General features: G+C 40.8%; 1 protein-coding gene across 1 annotated transcript; it reads left to right on the top strand.

Moving 5' to 3' along the window:
* CUNH8orf89 (chromosome unknown C8orf89 homolog) lies at nt 1-16852 on the top strand. Its single transcript, XM_036337459.1, has 4 exons — nt 1-219; nt 5911-6064; nt 10532-10587; nt 16562-16852. Exons 1-4 carry the CDS (start codon nt 57-59, stop codon nt 16711-16713), a joined length of 525 nt encoding a protein of 174 aa, XP_036193352.1. The 5' UTR covers nt 1-56; the 3' UTR covers nt 16714-16852.
* The last annotated feature ends 1046 nt before the right edge of the window (nt 16853-17898 follow it).

Raw genomic sequence — 17898 nt, 5'->3', positions numbered from 1 at the left:
GAAATACCTTTCTTTTCTTTTTGCTTTTGTATTTTGTGTCCCAAATTTGGATCAGCATGTCACTTTCATCAGCACTGTTGAAAGAAGAAAAAATGCCAGGACTATCTCCTGAAATCAAATTTGAGACTTCTGATGTCACCAGAAATTCCATGGACAGATATTTTCTTTTTGAGAGTGGTTGGAGGAAAGCGGTTTTCGAAACACAGAAGTTGAAGGACGGTAATGTCAATTTTACTCTTATTTGACTTAAGAAAATATAGAAATAGTGAGTTTGAATTTACATGTATATTTTTAAAGTAATGAGACATTTTATAATTTTTGTAACATTTAAGTAAGAATACTATCTTAGCCGAAACCGGTTTGGCTCAGTGGATAGAGCATTGGCCTGTGGACTGAAGGGTTCCGGGTTTGATTCCGGTCAAGGGCATGTACCTGGGTTGCGGGCACATCCCCAGTAGGAGATGTGCAGGAGGCAGCTGATCGATGTTTCTCTCTCATCGATGTTTCTAACTCTCTGTCTCTCTCCCTTCCTCTCTGTAAAAAATCAATAAAATATATTTTTAAAAAAAGAATACTATCGTAAGCTTACAGAAAAGATAAATGGAAGCAAATTAAAATTAATTTACTTCATGTAATTCTGTGACTCATGATAGAACAAATTTAAAGAACTACTTCCCTTGATATCAGTGCAGTTCTCCCTCTGTTGGATCATGCTACTTTTCATGAATAGTGTTTGTTTTCAAATACCTCAAGTTGCCCTTGCTGGTTTGGCTCAGCAGTTGGAAAGTTTGCCTGTGGACTGAAGGGTCCCAGGTTCCATTCCAGTCAAGGAAGGGCACAAACCTCAGTTGCAGGCTCAAATTCAGGCCCCAGTTGGGGTGCATGTAGGAGGCAACCAATCAATGTTGCCTCTCTCTCACATTGACGTTTCTCTCTGTCTTTCCCCCTCCCTTCCACTCTGTCTGGAAATCAATGGAAAGGATGTCCTTGGGTACAAATTAACAAAAAGAAAAAAAAACAAAACAAAACTGGTTAAATACCTCAAGCTGGTTTTCATATTTTAAGAAACCCAGATCTTTTACAGCACCTTTTTGTATTAATAATTCTAATCAAAATTATGTCTTCTTTCCTTTCCTGTAAAAAGTATTTTATATCCTACTAGAGGCCCGATGCATGAAATTCATGCACGGGGTGGGGAGGTGACGGGGGAGGGAATGGGGGCCCCTCAGCCCGGCCTGCATCTTCTTGTAATCCAGGACCCCTTCGGAACCAGCAGTTGAACATCCCTCTTGCAATCCAGGACGCTGCGTGCACCAGTGACCATACTTTTCATACAGGTGAAAGGCATCTTGCTGTTGTATGGGCAGCTACATTTTTTGCCCTGATTATAAAAAGTAGTACATAACATGATCCTGCTGAGGCAGTAGTACCATTTTCCCCATCTTATGGGTAGAAAAACTAAAGCAGAGAGAAATTAAGTAATTGGCTTTGTCACACAGTTATAAGTGTCAGAATCAGGGCTGACCATAAAATGTGCATGCCAGAGTCCATGCATGTTATTACTGCATCATCCTGTTTTTTGTTTTTTTTCAGTGTTAGAGTAGCCTTGCTAGGTTTTTTGTTTGTTTGTTTGTTTGTTTTTTAATTAAATCTTTATTGTTCAGATTATTACAGTTGTTCCTCTTTTTCCCCCCATAACTCCTCTCCACCCGGTTCCCACCCCACCCTCTGCCCTTACCCCCCCCCCCCCCCGCACTGTCCTCATCCATAGGTGTACGATTTTTGTCCAGTCTCTTCCCGCACCCCCCCACACCCCACACCTTCCCCCGCCCCCCCCGGAGAATAGTCAGTCCACTCCCTTTCTATGCCCCTGATTTTATTATGTTCACCAGTTTATTCTGTTCATCAGATTATTTATTCACTTGATTTTTAGATTCACTTGTTGATAGATGTGTATTTGTTGTTCATAATTTGTATCTTTACCTTTTTCTTCTTCTTCCTCTTCTTAAAGGATACCTTTCAGCATTTCATATAATACTGGTTTGGTGGTGATGAACTCCTTTAGTTTTTTCTTATCTGTGAAGCTCTTTATCTGACCTTCAATTCTGAATGATAGCTTTACTGGGTAAAGTAATCTTGGTTGTAGGTTCTTGGTATTCATCACTTTGAATATTTCTTGCCACTCCCTTCTGGCCTGCATAGTTTTTGTTGCGAAATCAGCTGACAGTCGTATGGGTACTCCCTTGTAGGTAACTGACTTTCTTTCTCTTGCTGCTTTTAAGATTTTCTCTTTGTCTTTTGCTCTTGGCATTTTAATTATTATGTGTCTTGGTGTGTTCCTCTTTGGATTCCTTTTGTTTGGGGTTCTCTGCGCTTCCTGGACTTGTAAGTCTATTTCTTTCAACAGGTAGGGGAAGTTTTCTGTCATTATTTCTTCAAATAGGTTTTCAATATCTTGCTCTCTCTCTTCTTCTGGCACCCCCATAATTCGGATGTTGGTACGCTTGAAGTTGTCCCAGAGACTCCTTACACTATCTTCATATTTTTGGATTCTTTTTTCTTTTTGTTTTTCCAGTTGGGTGTTTTTTGCTTCTTTGTATTTCAAATCTTTGATTTGATTCTTGCAATCCTCTAGTCTGCTATTGGAACTCTGTATAATATCCTTTATTTTAGTCAGTGTATGCTTAATTTCTAGTTGGTCCTTTTTCATAACCTCGAGGGTCTCACTAGATTTCTTGAGGGTCTCACTAAATTTATCGGTGGTTTCACTAGACTTATTGAGGGTCTCACTAAATTTATCGGTGGTTTCACTAGACTTATTGAGGGTCTCACTAAATTTATCGGCGGTTTCTAGAAAATTCTTGAAAAACCTTAAAAGTGTGGTTTTGAACTCAATATCCAGTAGTTTGCTTTCCTCCATTTCTGTCGTTTGTGACCTGTTTCTTTGTCTCCGCATTTTTTTATGCTTCCCTGTGTTGATAGAGTAGCTTTCTGTGCTAGTTGTCCTACAGGGCCCAGTGGCTCAGCCTCCCCAATTACCTGAGGTGGACACTCTTGGTGCACCTCTTTGTGGGCTGTGTGCACAGGCTTGTTATAGTTAAGCCTTGATTGTTGTAGGTATCACTGGGAGGAATTGACCTCCAGGCCAATTGGCTGTGAGAATCAGCTGTGTCTGCAGTGGAAGAACTTCTGTGCTGGAGACATCATTATGGGGCAAGACTTGCTTCAGTGGGGCTTTGGTGCTCACTGAGTCTGCCCCTGAGTGTGTCCCTTATGGATCTGAGGAGTTGTAATCTGGGTGGTTCCACTCTGACCACTGGGTACACTGGCTCTTGGATCTCTAAGGAGGTGCTAATTTAGCCTCTGTCTGAGGCTACCCAGCGGGAGCTATGGAGCGATTCCTCTTCTTTGTTTGGGGTTTGGAGGTACCCAGATGAGGACCAGCTGTGAAGCAATGCAAGCTGCTGTGGGGCCTTGGGCCTTTTGGAATTTCTGGGTCTCTCTGACCCAGCTGCAATTTGTTAGGTAATTTTCAGATTGCAAAGGGCCAGGCCTTTCATATGCAAAAGCCTTTGTGCACAGCTTGGGTTGGGCGGAGTCTCAAGGGATCAACAGGGCAGAGCAAGCAGCTATGGCTGCTCCCCAGTCCTACTGTAAGAGGCCCTGGGTCACAGTGTCCTGGTAATTGCTGCAAGCACCTCTGAGAGAAAGCCGCCCTTGAGTTCTGCCCGATGCCAGACAGTCCAGTTTCTCCCTGTATGAGTCTGGGTCCCCAGAGACTCACCCGGAACTGGAGTTCAGAGCAGTCGGGAGCTTAAGATTCCCTCCCAATTGAAAAAGACAACCATGACCTCAGCTGCCAGCCCTTTCCACGTGTGCCGCGTCCTCTGCTGCCAGCCCTTTTCACATGCGCCACGTCCTCAGTTGCCAGCCCTTTCGGCGTGCGCCTCTGTACCTCTGCACTTGACTTCCGCACTTCCTCTGAGTCTCAGTGTGCTTTTCTCTTTCCTTCTAGTTGTAGAATTTCCACTCAGCCAGCCTTCCTGTGGTTCTGGATGATGTCTATTTTGTCTTTTAGTTGTATTTTTGAAGTGGTTGTGCGAGGCAGCAATTTCCGGTGTTTACCTATGCCGCCATCTTGGTTTCTCCTCGCCTTGCTAAGTTTTAATTTTTAAGTCTAAGAGACTGTTCCCAATATATAGGGTAGGGTCCCTAGGCCTGGCCAGCGAGCAGGGCCATATGTGGGGCGACCGGTAGGTGGGACGATCTGGGGGCCCCTGCTGGCACCCGCCTTGGCTGATGGCCTGGTGCCACCTGCTTGCTGGCCCCTCCCCCTGATTGCCGCCACTGATCGCTTTCCTCTCAGAGGGCAGACGCTCAACACAGGAGCTGCCCCCAGTCGGGGGACGGAGGGGGGCAGGGGGACAGCTCTTGCATTGAGTGTCTGCCCTCTGGTGGTCAATGCATGTCGCAGTGACCAGTCGTTCCACCAGTCATTCCTCCATTCGGTCGATTTGCATATTAGGGTTTTATTATATAGGATAGTTGCTCAATAAAGACTAGTTTGAGGACTTTTGACACGTAAATGAGTATGTATAACTTTCCCTCCTTAATTTCAAATTATAAATTACATTTTTTTATTTATTCTGAATTCTGCCATTAGCTTTATTGATGGAGATATAATTCTTGAAAATAGCAAAATTTGAACTCCCTCACCATTTCATCACTTCTGGTTTTGAATGTGTTGCTAAAGTTTTTCAGTTTTTCCACTAGCTTCCCATTAAAGGTACTCAGAAGACACCCATTTATCTGTCCTCTTACCCCCAGGTTTAATTGCTTAAAAGAGAATCTATATATTTTTTTGATCAAGAGAAACTTTTTTTTGTCCAAAAAAGGAAAACAATCAAAGGTTGCATAAGAGCATTTTGAGTATTTAATATAATTCTAGCCCCACTAAATATCTTTTTTATTACTGTGCTAGACTTGCTCAGTAGAGAAAGCTTTAAAAACAATTCTCTAGCCGAAACCGGTTTGGCTCAGTGGATAGAGCGTCGGCCTGCGGACTGAAGGGTCCCAGGTTCGATTCCGGTCAAGGGCATGTACCTGGGTTGCGCGCACATCCCCAGTGGGAGATGTGCAGGAGGCAGCTGATCGATGTTTCTCTCTCATCGATGTTTCTAACTCTCTATCTCTCTCTCCCTTCCTCTCTGTAAAAAATCAATAAAATATATTTAAAAAACAAAACAAAAACAATTCTCTATGTTTAGTTTAATGACCAAACAAACCTTTAATCTCAATCTTTTTCTCCCTTCATTTTGAAAATTTTTAATAATTTAATCTCTTTTTCTAATGATATGTGAGGTCAGTAGAAGAAATCTTGATGTTTCAATGTTGTTATGTACAGATTTGGAATTTTGCAGCGAAATCATTAAAATCAGTGCCTGGAAAAATAAAATAAAATCAATGCCTGAAAATAGAATTCTTTTATCTCTTATTGCTAGCTCAGGTGATCGTGTATTTACATTCCTTGATTTTCTACATAAAATCAGGAAGCAGATAATGTAAGACTCTTGAAAGTGCTTTCGGCTCTTGTCAGTGTGAATCCAGCTAATATTCTGAGGATTCTAGAATCATGAAGACAGAGGACAGTGAAGACTGTGAGGCTCTGGGAAGCTGTCCTTTTTCTTGGTTCGAATCTTAAGCAGCCCCTTACCCACTCTCCCCTGCTGTCCCTATATTAGGAATTCAGGTGTTCTCTCAGGAAAGATGCTAGGTAAACTACAGTAGCTTAATTTCCTTTACTTATGACCCATTTACTATGTTTTATTATGCATTGTAGTATTAGGAAAAGAAGTTACATACTTTTAATCAGGAAATAATGAAGGTGGTTATGATACTATTTTTTATTAGAATACACCCGAGCATTTGGTCTAGAAGAGCTCAGAGAACGTGTCAAAATGCCATATTTACCAGGATTGCAAAACTGCCAGAAAAGTGTGAGTTCCTCCCCACCCGAGGTTCCTAGCAGACGGCAGTGCATTGACACCCAGATGCCTCCAGTCAGGTAGGTCCTGCCTGTTCCGCCTCTTCTGTTGAATACTTAGCTGGAGTAATACTTCTACTTGGAGAGGTCTTTCTGGCCCGTGAATCCAGTTCTTTCTTGCTTACTAATTTTTTTCCATAAAGGATTTAATCTTGTGATTTTATTCAGTTTGATAAGTAGGAACTTCCCACGATTGTTAAGTGACATTGTCAGAAAGGATAGGAGGTCTTTTTTTTTTTTTTAATTTTTATTGCCCTAGTGTAAGTTGCTCATGAGAATATTGGAATTTTTAGCAATAAAAATAAATGAACTCTGCAATATGAACAGATCTCACTACCCTGCATACAGAACCTTGCATTTCATTTCCCATTTGAAGTGATGGAGGGGTGATTCTGAATGAGCTATCAGCTTAATGAAGAGCCTGCATTGATAATCAGAAATGAGTTTGTCAGCTGGAATCCTTGCATTTAAAAACATCATTATAAACTAGAGGCCTAGTGCACAAAATTCGTGCATGGGGGGGGGGTGGCGGGTGGTCCCTCAGCCCAGCCTGCACCCTCTCCAATCTGGGACCCCTCTGGGGATGTCTGACTGCTGGTTTTTATTAAACTGTGTTTAATAAAACAACATAGTTTATTTAAAAGTTCCTATCATTGCACTTTTACCTTACCTTGACTTTTTCACCTAAACTGCCAGTTGGACATCCCTCTCACAATCTGGGACCACTGGCTCCTAACCACTCCTGCCTAATTGCCTCTAACCACTTCTGCCTGCCAGCCTGATTGCCCCCAACTGCCCTCCCCTGCTGAGACCCACCTCCTCAACCGGGCCCCACCTCCACTGTGAGCATGGCCATCTTGTGATTGCCATCTTGTAACAGCCATTTTGTGATGACATTAGGGTGTGATGCATGAGGGCATGATGACCACCTAGGCTATTATTAGTATAGATACCTTTCCCACTGCAAATCAGACTGACATACCCTTAAAAGAAAACCCCTTTCTTTAAAGGGATGTATGTATATATTCATTAGTAAGACAGCCTTCTATTTGGTTTCTGCTTTGGTTTATTTATTTATTCATTGGGTATTTATTGAATGGCCAGCCTAAAAACAAGACAAAGCATTGAAAGCAGTCTGATTTGCAGATCTCTTTAGGGGAGGATTTATATCTTCACGTATATTTATATTTTCATGTCATGAGCTTTAAAGTCAACCAGTTGTACATAGTGCACAAGTATCAGAATTTCAGAGTCTATATCTTGAGTTTTTCACCAGTATTATGCTCTTGCTAATTACTCAAAATAAATCCTGATAATATAAATAGAAAACTAGAACATACTAAAAATGAAAAGTTGTGGTTAATTTATATCTAAATTGTGAAAATAAGAGCTTTGCAGAAAATTTACCCATCTTAACATATCAATTTTTATTGTTCAGTGTTCTAGCCTTTTTCATTTTGATATATTTTTATTTTAGTTGTAATTTTAGTGTACTTACAATGTTTTACTTTGCCTTTTTCACACACACGCACACACACACACACACACACACACACACACATGTACTTATCTCACTATATAATCTTCAGTTACTGTCCACATATTTCATTGATGTTATTAAACTGTGTTTAATAAAACAACATAGTTTATTTAAAAGTTCCTATCATTGCACTTTTACCTTACCTTGACTTTTTCACTTTTGTGAGCAATAGTACACATAAAATCTTTCCCCTCATTTTAAATATTATCTGAGGACAGATTGCCAAGCTCTAGAAATATACAAAGCAAAACTGCTCTTTCTGAAGTGAGATTACAGTGAGACAAGGCAGAGCCAGAGACGGTGGAAGAGAGTGAGTTGCCAGTAGAGTAGATGGTGGGAATTAGAGAGACAGGACGGTAAGACTGTGGAAAGAAGAGGGCCCCCTGGGAACCTGAGTACAACACCTACTCAAGGACACTGTGTTTCCATCACCAGGACACCTGTATCTTTGTCACTTAGCCCATCCCTGTCATGTCCCCAGAGGTCACAGCCCTTGATGGGGAAGAGAGTAAGAGTGTGGAGGGCTGCCTGTGGTGATGGACTTGTCTCAGTCCAGGCCAGTTTTCTGACCCTTCTTTCAGTGTGTATGATCCCTAAAAATCTGGAAGCCCAGAAAGCACCCCCTGAATTAGCCTGTTCTGCCTCTAAATTTTCAGTCTTCATGTTGCTTCCCACTGTTTCACTCTATTTCAGTTTTGTGTGTGTGTGTTCTTTTTTTTATTTTTCATTTGCAATTTTGGCTGTTTGTGAGATGATTCATCAACATTTCACATTGACTTGAGTGTGAATTTCCATAAGTCAATGAAAGATAATTTGAATATATTACAATTGTGTTATGACAAGTGGTCTTCATATATAAGCAGAAGAGAGGAGCTAAGTGCATGATGTTAATGAGTGCATGGCAAGCAAAAATGTTAGTTCCTGTGCCTGTCTTTGAAACGAGTGTCTTTATTTTCACCATTCTGGTGAGGACACGTTGAGTTGCCTGCAAGTTTTGTTGTTTTTTGTTAATCCTTATCCGAGAATATTTTTTTCCATTGCTTTTCAGAGAGAATGGAAAGGAGGGAAGAAGGGTGAGAGAGACAGAAGAGAGAGAGAGAGAAACATCCATGTGAAAGAGATACAGCCATTGGTTGCCTCCTGTACACACCCAGTCTGGGGTCGGGGATCAAACCTGAAACACAGGTAGGTGCCCTTGACCGGGAATCAAACTCGAGACCCTTAGGTGCTCAGGCTGACACTCTATGCATTGAGACACGCCATCCAGGGCTACAAGTATTTTATTCTCCTCTTCGTATTGCCCAGCGCCCTGTGAAGAAACAATCTTGGTAAAGTGCCGGGAGCTGGTCCATCCTTGCTGTTTCAAGGGACCTGGTATACTGTTCTTATTATGTTTGCTCACCTTCTTGGCACTAGGTGTTTTAACCAAGGTCACCTCTCTGAGAAAGGTTGTCTCCCCAGGTAGGGATTTTCCCCTGAAGTTAGGGAGGGAATAAAACCCCTCAACTAGTGTCAGGCGGGTAATTAATCACTTTAACTACGAACAGTCATGCTTAAGCTACATAATCTTTACTCCCTGGAATGGAGATAAGAAACGCCCTAACCTTTGGAATAGAGATTGATAGGATTGGAATCAATTGGTATAAATACAGATGTAACAAGACAACAGGAGACAGAACACAGACTCAGAACCTAGACTCAGAACCTAGACACAGAACCTAGACACAGAACCTACACAGAAACTGGAGACAGAACCTAGACACAGAACCTTAGCGAGAGAACATGGCAAAAGATCCTGGAGAGAAACTGGCCACAGAACCTAGCAAGAGAACATGGCAAAAGATCCTGGACAGAAACTGGCCACAGAACCTAGAGACAGAACCTAGCGAGAGAACCTGGCTGAAGAACCTAGAGACAGAACCTGGCTACAGAACCTGGCTAGAACATGGCAAGAGAACCTGACTAGAACCTGGTGACTGAACCTGGCTGGAGAACCTGGAGAACCTGGAGAACCTGGCTGGAGAACCTAGCAAGAGAACATGGACACAGAACTTGGCTGGAGATCCTAACCAGAACTTGGCTAGAGATCCTGGCTAGGCTGCTGATCAACTGAACGCTGTCTCCGTGTCATTCCTTCTTCGCCGACTCTGTCTACACCTTTGGGGACCCCTGGACCTGCTGGGGTTGGACCCCAGCATCAAAGCAAGGAAGTCCTCATTTTTGTTTGTTTTGTGTACAAACCCTTACCCTCTTTGATTCTAAAAGACTAATGTGTTTTCATATTTCTTTAATGCTAATCAGAAATTTTCAGTGACTCTCAAGGCACAGTCTGGTAATATAACTGATAGTAGGAATCCTAACGGTGATGAGTATTTAAAAGTTTTGGCTGGCTTCTAAAGTTTAATGTAGCTACAAGAAATTTGGAATTCTTAGGTACCCTCTCACCCACAGCAGATTCAATCATGGCATATTTCCTACATATTATCTAGATCTATTCCAGAGGAATGAGAGTTAATTATGTCAAAATTTAGATTGTAGGGATGAATAGGTGATAAATGTACAAATAACTGATTTGGTTAGTTGGCATATCCAGATACCCTGTTGATCTAATTTTGATTCCCTTCCTCATAGCATTCCCTGAATCATGATTAGTGAGAATTAAGATAAAAATAAATTGAGATAAAGATGGGAAAAGTTACACATAACACTCCTTCATGGGTAAAATTTATTAGCAAAAATTGAAACATTAAGTTGGTTCATATCTGTTTCTGATTAGATTAGCTGTGATGGAAGGAGTTTCGTTTCTTTAAAGTTTATTTAATTTCTTTGTGATGTCCTTCACAGGTGAGTCTCACTAGAAGCATGCTTCATGTCTCTTACTGCATTTTGAAAGATTGATGTGCCCTGGATTTGTAGAGAAGTGACTTCATGATAATATGTAATTTCAGGATAAAGAAGACCAAGGAGCCCTGCATGGTGGTACCACTTCTGGAGAGACCAAAAGGCAAGCAGGCTCCTTTTTTTTCTGACCACGTGTCTTATTGGGCTGCGGAATACTTATCTTTTGTTTTAAACGTCCTTTCTTTCCACTGATTTAATTATCTTTGTTTTGTTACTGCTTCTTTGAAGCTTTAGTTTATAAATGTAATAGATGTTGTGTTCGGTATATCGTGTATCTTTAATATCCCAGGACCCTGGCATGGGCCCTCCTCATCACAGGTGGACCATTGCAGTTGCCTGCAAACTAGTCTGGCTTGGAATTTCTGGCCTTTGAAATCCTTCAATAGTGCAACAAGCCTAAGACCTTGGCCTCTAATCACATCACTCCCTTCTTCAAAAACAATTCCTCCACATTACCCTCAGAGTAAAGTATGAACTCCTTAACTTGGCACTGAATCCTTTACCATCTTGCACTAACTTGCCTTTCTGGCCTGATCTTCTAATTAATTATTTTCCTGGATCCTCTATTATCTTATCACATCCAACTGCAGAAACTTATCTCTATGCCAATAGTTTGAGTTCAAAAGAACTACTTGTACCATTGATTTATTCCTAAGCCTTTGGTGACTAGGAACGTTTATAGCACCAAGCTGTATTTTTACTTATTTGGAGTATGAATTTGTTCCTTGAAGTGATAAAATCAGGCATTCTCACCTCCACATTTCTGGTGTGTTTGATCAGAATTTTGTTTTTCAAAATTAGACTCTGAAAAATCAGTTGAGCCAAGTGAGGTCTACAAGATCATGGGAATTTCTTGGCAGCTCTGGTATCTAGACTTACTGTCTCAGCCCTAACTTTTGTGTGTTACTGATTCCTGGGCCTTACACTAAGGGAACCGTATATGGCATGCAGCATGCACATGTCTAGCATTTAAGTTCTCCAATAAGTTCGTGCTCATTTCCTGAAGGAATTTTATCCAAAGTTAAATGGGAGACATTCTTTTTTTTTTTGAAAGATTTCTTGAAGTCAAAGGTTTTCCACTTTCTTGTCTTTTGTCGATTATTATGTAAGCCACGGTTTTTCAACAATGGCACTATTAACATTTCGGACCAGATAATTCTTTGTTGTGGGGCTCTGTCCTATGCATTGGAGGAGTTTAGCAGCATCCCTAAATGCCAGTGTGTGGTCACTAGATGCCACTATGTGGTCATCAAAAAGGCCTCCAGACATTGCCAAAGGTCCTTAGGGTGCAAAATCACTTCCGGTTGAGAACCACAGGATTAAGTATAACACGTCTAACATTATATATTATTTACTATTTGTCCTTCAAATTATCAAAGGTTTCCTCCTTTATCTGTGTATAACAGTTCTTTCTTTACCAGTTGAAGATTTTTTAACCTTATTTTTATGATAATCATGGTTATCCATCACTTCCATGACTTTATACTTATAGACGAATGGAGCTAATAGAGCACCTCCAAAGAAACCACAAACACTAAAATTGTAGAGTAAATAATATATAATGCTTTCTCGACACTGTTGGTAGCAGTCAGAATTGACTTATTAGGAGCTTTGCAAGTTCAGTCTCTGGATGGTCATAGGTTAAATGTTCATGAACTTCTCCTTGGATATGTCTTTTCTCTGAATTTCCATATATATAAACAATTTCTGTGATCAACAGGCAGCATAAAATAAAAATATACATGGTAATTTAAGCAAAAGACAACTTGGCCCAAATGAACATTTGTCTGCCTATGTTCCAATAGGCCAAGTTTATGGTTCTTTTGGGCCAGATGCTATATCTTCTTCACCTTTATAACCTGCAGTGCCTACACCAGTTTCTGCAATATAAAGAGTGTTCAGTAAATACTTGTTGATTTTCCTTGAGTCATGCAAGAACACAGTTCATGCACTCATTCACCAAATGTGAACTGAGTATCTATTCTGTGCCAGGCCTTGTTCTAGATGCTTGGGCCTCTGTTACATCCCTCCACAAAACCAAGGTCCCAGGCCTTGTGGAATTTACATTCTAGTGAGAGAATACAGCTGACAAACAGCCTATATAATAAAGAGTAAAATGCTAATTAGACCGAACAGCAAAAAAAACCGTCTGGAAGGTCATTGTGAGGTCCAGCCGAGGCAGCTGGGGCTGCGAGGGCCGAGCCCCTTGCACGAATTTCATGTATTAGGCCTCTAGTTAAATATAATAAAGAAGGTTCATTGCCTAGCATATCAGAAGGTGTAAGTAAAACAGAAACAAAATAGAATAAGGGAAGGGAGATCAGGAGATCTGGGGTCAGAACAGGTTTACTGGAGAGGGTAATATTTGAGCCAAGACTTGAAAGAGGTAAGGGAATTAAACTCCTGGAAAACAGTTACTCTCTTGGAGCCAAGAGAGATCCCAGGGCAGGATGGTACCTGACCGGTTGGAAGAATTCAGGAGTCAAGAGTGGCTAATCTCAGAGTGTGAAAGACCAGGTAAAAGAGGTGACATCTGACCCTGTAGGGCCCTGGAAGGGTCACTGTATCTAACTCTGATTGAAATGAGGAGCCACTCAATAATTTTAACAAAAGAATGATTTCCGCCCTAATGGGTTTGGCTCAGTGGATAGAGCGTCGGCCTGCAGACTGAAAGGTCCCAGGTTCGATTCCGGTCAAGGGCATGTACCTTGGTTGCGGGCACATCCCCAATGAGGAGTGTGCAAGAGGCAGCTGATTGATGTTTCTCTCTCATCGATGTTTCTAAATCTTTATTCTTCTCCCTTCCTCTCTGTAAAATTTCAATAAAATATATTAAAAAAAAAAAGATTTCCATGTGATCTGATTTAAGTTTTTAAAGGATCATTTGGCAACTGCCATCTATTTCAGTAGTTACTCCTTTTAAAAAAAAATGGTCCAATCCTGGTCATGTGGTTTAGTTGGTTGGGAGTTGCAAGGCCCATGCACCTAAAGGTTGCTGGTTCAATTCCGGTTGTCGGGCAGCTAATCCATGTTTTGCTCTTGCATCGATATTTCTCTCTCTCCTTCTTCCTTCCTCTCTGTGTTTCAAAATAAATAAAAATACTTTATAAATTAAAAATAAATAAATCCTGTAATTCCATTATAATAAGTAAATACCCATAGAACTTTCACCTCCAGCTGTGCTGGAATAGCTTCTACTAGATGACTTTACCACTGAGAATTAGCATAAGAGCTAATTATAAAAAATCATAAAAATATATTTTATAATAAATAAATAATATAAAAGTTGTATATTATTAATATAAAATAATAAAAATATTAAAAAGCAACAACTTTAAGGTGCCAAGAGCTCTCATTTCCAATAGGATTTCAGAGCTGAGATATTGGAGAAATAACCACAGAGAAGTGAGCCCCAAATTCTGTGAGCAGTTTTCTCTCAGGTGTTTGCCTGTTCCTAAGGGGCATGTCTGCCAGGTCATATGTCAGGACCTCAAGCATAAAACAGCCTCTTTGAGGCGAAAGAACTGAGGAGAGGTTTCAGTAAGTTAGCATTTGCTGGGGAGACAGAGGGGCAGGTTAAGGCCTAGCCAGGAGAGCCCTTAGTGAACTCCCAGGCTCTCAGTTAAAACTCCCAGAAGCTGCACATAATAAAGGCATCCCAAAAAGAGATAAGCTTTAAAACAGCCTATAGCTCATCCTTGGCCAGATTAAAGTGACGGCTGCCAGAAGAAAATGAAATCTCTCTGGAAAAAATAAGGTGACAGAGCCTTGCAGGTAAATCACTTGGGCCATTTGTTTTCTTTGGGGGAGTCTTTTAAAATGATCCAGTAATTTTAACTTTAGGACTCTTAAAGCATTCTAATTTGTCAATCAGTTTTGGTAAGTTATATGTTCTAGAATTTCTTCCATTTTGTCTAAGTTTTCAAATTTATTGGCCTAAAATTTAATCTTTGCCCTATCTGTACTTCTGTTCCTCTTCTAATATTACTTACTAGAGACCCTGTGCACGAAATTTGTGCACTTGGGGCGGGTGGGGGGGGGTCCCTCAGTTGGGCCTGTGCCCTCTTGTAGTCCGGGAGCCCTCAGGGGATGTCCGATTGGCGGCTTAGGCCTGCAGTTGGACATCCTTAGCACTGCCGCAGAGGCGGGAGAGGCTCCCGCCACCGCCGCTGTGCTCACCAGCCGTGAACCAGGCTCAGGGCTTCTGGCTGAGCAGCACTCCCTCTGCAGGAGCACAATGACCACCAGAGGACAGCTCCTGCATTGAGCATCTGCCCCCTGGTGGTTAGCACGCACCATAGCAACTGGTTGTTCTGCCATTCAGTCGATTTGCATATTAGCCTTTTATTATATAGGGTTTGTTCCTTCTGCCTTGTTTTCTTAATTAATCTCACCAGAGGCTTTCCTTTGTTACTAGTCTTTTCAGTGAAGAACTCTGATCTTCTTAAAGTTTCTTATTGCAAATTTGTTTTCTGTTTCTTTTCTGAATTATCATTTTCCCCCATGTTCTGTGGGTTTATTCTTTTCCTAATGTATATCTTACACCTCACTTATTAATTTTCAGCCTTTTTTTCTAACAAAGGAAATTTAGAAAATTATACCCTAAACCATAGAGAGGTTTATACCCTAAAATTTCTCTTTTGTTTCACCACACAAATATTACAAGTTTTGTAATATTTTTTATCATCTACTTAAATGTTTATTATGATTTATTTTTTATTGATGCATAATTTAGAATGTGGGTAAATTTCTAAATATTTGAGAATTTTTATATATATCTTATTGCTGACAACTTCAACTTAATTTTATTGATCTGTATGATAACAATTCTTTGAAGTTTTTCAAATATTGCTCAATACCTAGCATCTAGTTATTTTGCAGCCAGAGGGTCTAAGATCAAGTCCATTGCAGTGCTAAGCACAAGAATGCTGATCATATTCTTGCCCTCTGCTCTCTCTGAACTTCTCACTCATGTTACACACTCAAATAAAAACAAAACAAGCAAACCCAACCACCCTGAAGATTTGAAGACAGTTTTTTTTTTTTAAATATATTTTATTGATGTTTTACAGAGAGGAAGGGAGAGAGATAGAGAGTTAGAAACATCGATGAGAGAGAAACATCGATCAGCTGCCTCCTGCACATCTCCTACTGGGGATGTGCCCACAACCAAGGTACATGCCCTTGACCGGAATCGAACCTGGGACCTTTCAGTCTGCAGGCCGACGCTCTATCCACTGAGCCAAACCGGTTTCGGCTGAAGACAGTTTTTTTGATACTTGAAACTTCATCGTGAAATAACAGTTTTTTCAAAATAATATGAGTTCATATATTATTTTCAAACACTTGTGTGTTTCTAAATAGAAGTATTTACACACATTTACATATTTAGGTAATAAGTAGTGATTTACATGGGAACTTTGAATTTGGTGGATTTAGGTTCAAATCCTGCCCCTAACATGGCTAGAATTTAAGCCTCATTAAATCATTTTAAAATATGTAATCCAAGATAGTACTAGTTACCTACTTCATTGGGTTGTATGGATGAAATAGATGAATAGGTACTTGACATAAAGAGATCACTCACTAAGTGTGAACCTACTAGTATTATTACTATTCCTACCACCCTCTAAGAGAGGCTCAGAGAGGGCCCATTTCACTTTACAATTTTACTATGTTACTTCACTTAGTATTTATGAGAAATGGTTTCATTTGCAAAAAAATAACTTGATAAGCACTTGAAGCATTAAATGAGCTAATTATTTATAGAGATAATTTTTATGGAGAATACACTTTTATAATTATTTATAGATAATAAATTCCACAGCCATCCCATGATAGACACAGATTTAGTTTTATATAATTAAATGCACGCATTACAGGTGTTTTTAGTGAGATATTTTTGAGATGACTTATCACAGTCACTTTAGAAAGTAAGCAGCAACATTTCTACCTCATAGAAGTCATAGTGCTTGGTGGCTGCTCGAGGAACAGACATTTTGCTTGCACTATAGTTGAGAGACTTCCGTTAATGTATGATTATTTGAATTTTATCAGCTGATCTTTTTTCTTGACAGGTTCTGGATTCAGCGATCCCCTCGCTGGAGCACCACCTCAGTACTTACAGAGACTTTCCAGAATGTCCATGCTGGAGTATGACACCATTCGTCAAGAAACGGCCACGAAGTCCAAAAAGGGTAAGAGACGAGAGCTGGGAGACTGCTGGTAACACGCAGCGCGGCGCTTCTTCACTCACCGTTAAGGCTTATACTTCTTCCCTTCCTTTTTCTTTTTCTTCCTTTTTGATATGTGATATGATATGGAATGATATATGTAACAGTGGAAATGTAAATAGGAAATAAATATTTTATGTTACATTCAGAATACTTTGTGCTTTGTTAACTATACAAAGAGACATTTAAGTTATAGATTATGTAGACACAATCATAAGAAAAAGTATGTTGCAGCCCAGCTGGAGTGGCTTAGTTGGTTGAGCATTGTCCTGTGCACCAAAAGGTTGCCAGTTTGAATCCTGGTTCAGGGAATATACAGAAGGCAATTTCTCTCTCTCTCTCTCTCTCTCTCTCTCTCTCTCTCTCTCTCTCTCTCTCTCATTCTCTCTAAGCATGTCCCCTCAGATGAGGATTTTTTAAAAATTTATATTGCATGAATTTTATGCACATGATTTTTTTTTACTCAACTTGAAAAATGTTTTGAGTGCCTCTGTAAAATGATATTCACCAAGAGCTGCAGAAGATTCAAGAAAAAGCTCTAGTTGGGGTTCAAAAGCACCAATATAAACCCCTCCTTTTCCCTGCTTGAGTGTGAAACAGTTGTGAGATACATATTCAAGCAGATGACAGTGAGAACATTAGCTTTGCTTGCTGATAAAACCTGGAAGGAGATCCTGGCGTAGATGTGTGGCAGCCTCCTAACACTGAACTTCAGAATTGGGCCAACGTACACACCCAGGTAAGTGCTGACAAGCTCGGGCTCACCTGCCGAGTCAGGGCCTGGACGGCCAAGCAGAGCAAGGCTCCTCCACTGTAGACAGGCAGGTCCCTGAGGTGGGGAAGAGGGTGGGGAGACTTGCCCCTCTGTGGGGAGCAGGGGAAGGTCTAGATCAGGAGACACTGCTCCTCTAAAAAGCCTGAGGGGTAGGAGAGGCGTGCTTGCCAGGAACCGGGAGAAATCCAGTGCACCAGAGTCTGCGATCCAGTGAGCGTGGGATACAGGCACAGCAGAACCCGTATGATATGGGTTACGGAGGGTGTTAGGGAGGGTCAAGAACAGGGCGGTATTCCAGTGGGAACGCTCCTGGAAGATGCAGTGTTCGAAGTGGACCTTAAAGCCAGGAAAGATGAGTAACGTAGCAGAGGTGCAGTGTGCATTTGGGAGTGACACTGTGGGTGGG

This window comes from Myotis myotis, unplaced genomic scaffold (assembly GCF_014108235.1).
Source record: "Myotis myotis isolate mMyoMyo1 unplaced genomic scaffold, mMyoMyo1.p scaffold_m19_p_16, whole genome shotgun sequence".
Taxonomy (NCBI): Eukaryota; Metazoa; Chordata; class Mammalia; order Chiroptera; family Vespertilionidae; genus Myotis; species Myotis myotis.
The sequence above is the reverse complement of the archived record's forward strand: the minus strand, read 5'-3'. Positions and strand labels throughout refer to the sequence as shown.